This window comes from Portunus trituberculatus, chromosome 46, assembly GCF_017591435.1.
Source record: "Portunus trituberculatus isolate SZX2019 chromosome 46, ASM1759143v1, whole genome shotgun sequence".
NCBI classification, from domain to species: domain Eukaryota; kingdom Metazoa; phylum Arthropoda; class Malacostraca; order Decapoda; family Portunidae; genus Portunus; species Portunus trituberculatus.
Genome location: NC_059300.1, coordinates 26,240,235 through 26,247,734, shown reverse-complemented (window position 1 = coordinate 26,247,734; position 7,500 = coordinate 26,240,235). Strand labels below are relative to the sequence as shown.

Sequence of the window (7,500 nt, the reverse complement as noted above, 5' to 3'; positions counted from 1 at the left end):
CTTTAAACACACGAAAGAATGAGAAACACAAAACATAAATATAGAAAAAAAGAAGAAAAGGAAAGAAAAAAATATATGAAAAAAGTGAGATCTTATATATAAAAAAAAAGGAGGAAGACAAAAAGAAAAAAAAAAAAAAAAAAAAAAAAAAAAACGGATTAAAATAGTGAGGTGGTTTTACACACATGAAAACATAAATATACATAAAAAAAAAAAGAAAGAAAGAAAAAAACAATAACATGAAAAAGTGAGGGAGGGGACTATATCAACATACAAAAAGACGATTATTACAAAATGTGTTTGTTCCTGTGTAATATATAGACTTTTTCATACATAATTTTTTTGTATATATTAGTTTTTTGTATACATTTTCATATATCTAGTGGTTTGTCTCCATTTACGTATATATGCATGTTTATTTTTTTCTCGTTTTCATTTTTTTTTTACACACGAAGTTCTCACGCTAATGAAACCCTTTAAAGTGACACGCTATGCAGGAGAGACAGGCGACACGCTCTCTAGTACACTGGGGAAGGGGAAGGGTGTAGGGAGGGCCGTGGGAGGAGAGGGGAGGGAAGGGGTGAAGGTGGAGGTAACATTCTTGGTGTGTATCTCTCTACTTGACAAGGAGATGAATGGGTGGTGGTGGTGGTGGTGGTGGTGGTAGTAGAAGTAGTGGTAGTAATAATGATAGTGGTGGTTGTGGTTGTGGTAGAAGTACTAGTAGTGGTGGTGGTGATAGTAGTAGTAGTAATAGTAGTAGTAGTAGTAGTAATAGTAGTAGTAGTAGTAGTAGTAGTAGTAGTAGTAGAAATGGTAATACTTCATCACTACTACGAACGTACATACGAATATACATTAAAAATAATAATAATAATAATAATAATAATAATAATAATAATAATAATAATAATAATAATAATAATAATAATAATAGTAATAATAGTAGTAATAATAATAATAATAATATTGTTGATGACGATAATAATAATAATAATAATAGTAATAATAATAATAACAATAATAATAATGTGAAAGAATAAAAAGGAACTGGATCAAGAATATTAACAATAATATTGATATCACTAACAGAAGTAGTGGTAGTGAAAATAGTAGTAGTAGTAGTAGTAGTAGTAGTAGTAGTAGTAGTAGTAGTAGTAGTAGTAGTAGTAGTAGTAGTAGTAGTAGTAGTAGTAGTAGTAGTAGTAGTAGTAGTAGTACCTCTATGTGTGTGTGTGTGTAGCAATAGTACGTCTTCACTTATAAAGTAGATTCACACACACACACACACACACACACACACACACACACACACACACACACACACACACACACACACACACACACACACACACACACACACACACACACACACACACACACACACACACACGAACATACGAGAAATTATGAAAACACGCAAAACAGAAATGTATAAAAATAATAATAATAATAATAATAATAATAATAATAATAATAATAATAATAATAATAATAATAATAATAACAATAATAATAACAATTTTTTGCCTCTCTACATATACATATTTTATTCACTAATATATCTTTTTTTTTCACAAGTATTCGTTCATCTCTACATTCCACCTAGAGTATAACAAGTCAGGTGATAGATAGATAGATAGATATTTTCTTTTTTTTTCGTTTTATTTTTTCTTTTATTGGATCGAGAAAATGAAAGATCAACGATGAAAAATGAGTGAATGAGGATGAAAGATGGATGGAAAAACACACGAAAGCCAAAGACACAGACGAAAAGCAAAGGAAATAATAAGAAATGAAATACAACTGTTATTTTTTGTTTTCGTGTGTAATCTAGTTTATTTATTTATTTATTTTTTTTTTATCTTTTTTGTTATTGTTATTTTTTGGGTCTGTCAGTTTGGCTTTTCGTGATGAGCGATGAGAGGTGAGGTGTCAGAGAGAGAGAGAGAGAGAGAGAGAGAGAGAGAGAGAGAGAGAGAGAGAGAGAGAGAGAGAGAGAGAGAGAGAAATGCTTACAGCCATTATATACCTTTACATGTACTAAGGGTTTGGCTACGTATACTGTCCTACACACACACACACACACACACACACACACACACACACACACACACACACACACACACATAATGATCACGTTTCTCTCTTCCTCGCCCTCCTTCAATCATTTCAACTATCGCTCTCTAACATTCCACTAGATACTACACCTTCCTTCCATTCTCCCGCCTCTCACTCACTTCCACTCATTCCCTCTCACTTCATCCACATTCACTCCTTAAAATTCCCCACACGTTCTCACTCGCAGTCACTCAATCACTGTTTCGCTCTGCAGGCGCTTCATCACCTGGCGCCGCTCAGAGTGTCCGTATGGCGCCTTGCTGTGTGGTGGCAGTGTTCCTTCTCACTGCCCGGCCTCCGTGGCACGTGGCCCTTGCTCTGCACCACCTCTGTGCACCCCTTCATCCCGCCCTGCCTCGCCATCTGCCTGCCACCCACAGTGACGCCTCTCACACCCGAGGGGGTTGCGAAGGCAGCACACACACACACACACACACACACACACACACACACACACACACACACTCGTGACAGAACTGGTGATGATCCAAGGCACTGAAGACTTAAAGATTGGTGGGCGTCAGAGTATGAACCTGAAAGGAATGACAGCAGCGACAACAGCAATGTTAAGGTGTGCTTTCGTCATCAGCAGCAGTGGAAGTAGCAGCAGCACAGCACAGTACAAACAGTAACAGCAGCAGCAGGAGCGGCGGCAGCAGCAGCAACAGCAGCGTGGTGGGGCTGTGGCGGCGCCTGGCCAGCGCGGCAATGGTTCGTGAGGTGAGTGGTGGTGGTGTGACTCACAGGTGTGGTGGTCACTCATTTATGGCTTACGTACAGTCGGGCGCCGCGGCGACAAGTCGGGCCGTGAAGCGCGTGGCGGGCGGGGCAGCAGCCTGTGGGGCGCGGGGGAGCGGGCTGATGGGCGGCGGAGTCGCAGCAGCTGGGGCGGCTCGGCGCTCCGTGGTTTGCATAATGGCAGAAGGTGAGCGTCTCGCGGCGCTACAGGCAGGCTATCACCGCCTTCTTCGGTAATTATATAATTATGTTCCTAAACATCGCTATACTTAACATATCTATATAATTACACGTGCTATGTACAGACAGTCTTACAGAGGTGTAAGCAGCCCGTGTCGGGCACACTTGAAAGGGCTCAGTATTACTCTCGCGGTGCAGCGGCTCCCCCGGGGACCCTCGCCCCCCTCCCCCGGCCCCACTCGTGCCCCCACCCCGCGCCACCACGCAGCGGCGGCGGCAGGCGTGGGGGGACGCGCTGGACCCCTTGTGTCCCAGGCGTGCGGCAGGGCATGGCGGGTGGGGGGACGGGGGGCTGCACCTCACCTCCGTGACGCCTCGGTGTGGCCGGACACGAGGCCTCCGTCACAGCGCGTGACACAATAGTACATTACGCGTTACATGCTACGGTTACACTAATTCTAGGAAATAACTGTTATAGTCAAACACATACGTAGGTAATAAATGGAATTACGTAGCTATGAAATATTTGTATTATGTGTTGCTGAGGGATTCCTCCTTAGGCTACTTAGCGATACAAATACCGGAATACAAACTTGATATATGACTTGTCCAATCTGCAGGGAAGAAGACGACCAGTGTCTGCGACTTCTGGTCCGCGCGGGCCCGATGGGCGGCCAGCAGTGGCGTCGGGTGGCACGACGCACCCTGGCGGGCGCTGCGGACACGCGGTGGCCAAAAGTGAGCGGTGGCACCGGCCGGTAAGGTTACGGCACTGCAAATATTGCCTCGGGAAAGCAAAGTCAACGCTAGGAAGCAGAAACAAAGCGAGCGTCAATCAGCGAAGGGCTCTCCTCACTCCAGGGCGCCCGTCAACACGTGTGTGTGTGTGTGTGTGTGTGTGTGTGTGTGTGTGTGTGTGTGTGTGTGTGTGTGTAATTCACCTCGGTCGCCTGCTGGTCACCCAGCCAGTCTTCCCCATTACGGAGCGAGATCAGAGCTCATAGACCGATCTTCAGGTAGGACTGAGACTGTGTGTGTGTGTGTGTGTGTGTGTGTGTGTGTGTGTGTGTGTGTGTGTGTGTGCGTACGTACGTGCGCGTGCGTGTGCTTATGTGTACATGTGTTCCCTCGCGCAACAGTCCTCCTGGTGAGAGAGTCAGGGCGCGCCACAACAGCACCGCTGTGGTCGGGACGAGAGTCGCTGGGCGGCCCCAACCCGCCGCGGCAAGGCTCGGCTGGCACCCATAAGGAGCCACGCCTGGCAGTGCCCACCACTCCCGCCTCCCTCACCTCCCACTACTCCCCTGTCCTCTCCATCTTGTAGTCACAGAAGCACCAAGCCCCGTCGTGCCTCACCACCACTCCCCAGCGGCCTGACACACCACCGCGGCGCTTAGGCCACTTCAAGTTCCCTTCACCACCTCACCAAGACCCGCCGCGTTCACAGCCAGCCCTACACACAACACCACCTCCACACCTATACCAAGTTCTCGCTCTCCTATCTCCTCCATTACCAAGCCTTACGGGACCCCACCAAGCCCTCCTTCTACAGGAAGTAACACGGGAAGAAAAAAAAATGTTGGTTTCCTCTCTCGCTTCCATGCCGGGCAGCTAAGAGGCGTGAAGGGGAAGGATGAGAGTGATAAGAATGAAGGGTGAGTGTGATGATGAAGGAAGATTGCAGGCAGTGTGAGTGAGTGTCACGTAACGAGGAAGGAAAGAGTGAGGGAAGAAAGGCAATAGCTGTCTGTGAATCTGACAGTGACAGTCGCAAGTTTCCCTTGCCTTTTCCTTGGAGGGAAAAAACACTTAGAATTTTTGCTTCCGTTAGACTGACTCTCTCTCTCTCTCTCTGGTTTGTTACTTTTCCAGCTCAAAAAGACTTCTGTTATTCACACACACACACACACACACACACACACACACACACACACACACACACACACAAGTACTTTACATAGAGATTACTTGAAAAAATGCACACGTTGGTTGGCAGCAAAACACACACACACACACACACACACACACACACACACACACACACACACACACACACACACACACACACACACACACAAACACACCGCTACGACACCAATAAGCCTTTACTACAGGTACTGCCAACTGCTGCGGGTGCCCACTGCAAGCACAGGACCTAACAATTTCCAAATGTAAACACCCACTACACACCCACACAGATACTGCAGGGGGGGCGGCGCAACACCTCAGTCAACACCGCACGCTCAGCTGATACAAACCTACGGACACACCACTGACAACCAACACCAATAGAGTCACCTACTGGTCGCTCCAACACACAGGTAAGTGGTAACATGCAGGGATGAGTCTCCGCCTTTTATCGTTCATTATTCTCTTTTTCCTCCTTCGTTTCTTTTTTCTTTCGCCTTCTGAAATTATGCTTGGTGTTTGATTCAGTTTCCGTTCTGGACTTGCTGGGGGTTGGGTTAGGTTAGGTTGGGTTGGGTTGGGTTGGGTTCGGGTGTTGTTGTGGTGTTGTAGTGTGTTTTGTGTGTGTGTAGGTCTATATGTATGTAGTCTTTTGTCACCACCACCGCCACCACCACCATCACAATCATCTACTCATCGCTTTGTTTTCCTTGTTTTGATTATTTGTTTTCTTGATGGTGTGCCTCCGATATCTGACACACACACACACACACACACACACACACACACACACACACACACACACATGTGGTGGTGGCGTCCTTTTAAAGCGACACGGGTAAATAACACTTTCTTTTCCCTTCGTCAGGTGAGTGTCGTGTCACTGACTGTCCGCGTGTGCAAGTGCATGTGTGTGTGTGTGTGTGTGTGTGTGTGTGTGTGTGTGTGTGTGTGTGTGTGTGTTTATGAGGGTGCGTGGGATGGCGGGGGGGGGGTGGCTGTCCTATCTTGGCTGCCAGCGTCCTTCCTCCTCCCTTCCTCCCTCTTTGCTCAGTCCTCGGCGGTATCGCTTGGGGGCTGGGAGGGGTGCCTCAGGAGGGGCTAGCGGGGAGGCGGGGCGGGGAGACGGGGAGACGGGGAGGCGGGGCGGCGGGGAGAGACAATACCATGTCCCTACCAACTACCAACCCCTCACATCACCACCGCCACCACCGCCGCCCCCGCCGCCCCCTCACTGGTCTTTCTGAAGGTGGCTGGGTTGACGGAAGCCTGTGGGTTTCGTTCCCCGTATGGGCGCATAGCCAGCTGAAAGGTAAGACACACAGTTATGTCCCCACAGCAGCACACAGCACACAGCAGCATCAGGCGCACATACCACGTCCAGTGAGCGGCCAGCACCAGCCAGCCAGCACCAGCTAGCACCAGGACACTTCCCAAGCCAGCCAGTCTTTGGTGGGACTCAGGAAGGAGAGCAGGGAGGGATGAGTTACCGTCCTCTAATCAGCCTCTTAGTAGACCAAGCGGGGAAGTGCAGCTAAGGGGTCTTGCACTGCGGGAGGGAGGCTGGGGATGGCTAAGTCCTCTTTGACAGGCTTCTTACTTGATCAGGGGGGGAATGTGGAGCTAAGAGGACTTGTAATAGAGGCAAAGGGATCTGTTGGACTACTAGTAAGTGACTGTATGGAGCTTGGACTCACAGACTGCTAGGCCTCTTAATAGCCAAACGTAGGGGGAAGATTTGTACTGACATGGAGGGGACAAGGGTGTTGACAAGACTGCACAGGCTGGAAGGACTGACTGTCACGTTCCAAGCTCATTTTTTGTTACTGCGCGCTGTCTTTTTTAGTGGGTCACGTCACGCCACCACTGGGGAGGGGAGGGGATGGGGAGGTACCGTGGCTGGGACGGTTGGGTGGAAATGATGGGGAAACAAAAACACTGGCTAACTGGTTGTAGTGGAGGGGAGGGGGGGTGAGGGAGTATATAGAGAGAGGTGAGATGAAGGGGAGGAGGAGAGAAACAGTTATAGAACTACAGCGCCACAATAACGAGCGCTAGATGGAGAGAGAGAGAGAGAGAGAGAGAGAGAGAGAGAGAGAGAGAGAGAGAGAGAGAGAGAGAGAGAGAGAGAGAGAGATAAGGGGAGGGGGAGAGGGAGGAGAGTGTTGGCCAAAAGGGCTTCCATCAAAAGGCAAGACACTGCTTGTCTAACACTGCTTGGTACACACACACAATCTGTCTACATGTTGGGGAGGAGGGAGGGAGGGAGGAGGGAGGAAGGAAGGAAGGGAAGGAAGGGAAGGGAAGGGAAGGGAAGGAAGGGAAGGGAAGGGAGGGAGGGATGAGAGGGATGGGAGGACGAGGAGGGAGAGATGAGAGAGAGGAGGTATACAAAAAAATCTAAGTGTATAAATAGGCATTCTTGTGTGTGTGTGTGTGTGTGTGTGTGTGTGTGTGTGTGTGTGTGTGTGTGAGTACACCTCCAAAACCATTAGTACATAGGTTAATCAACAATACACACATCAAGAGTTACAAAAAAGGGGAGAAGGTTAC

At 48.0% G+C, this 7,500-nt stretch overlaps 1 protein-coding gene across 2 annotated transcripts in view; it reads right to left on the bottom strand.

The window, feature by feature from the left end:
• LOC123520034 (tumor protein p53-inducible protein 11-like) overlaps positions 1 to 7,500 on the bottom strand; it is a 273,982-nt gene that overhangs the window by 1,946 nt on the left and 264,536 nt on the right. The window contains exon 7 of one of the 2 annotated variants that reach the window (XM_045281878.1): positions 4,935 to 6,252. The exons of the other annotated variant lie outside the window; for it this stretch is intronic. Coding sequence (XP_045137813.1) covers positions 6,179 to 6,252 — 74 coding nt within the window. The 3' untranslated portion in view covers positions 4,935 to 6,178. Of the gene's footprint in view, positions 1 to 4,934; positions 6,253 to 7,500 lie in introns of those variants that run through there. 2 annotated transcript variants of the gene reach the window in all.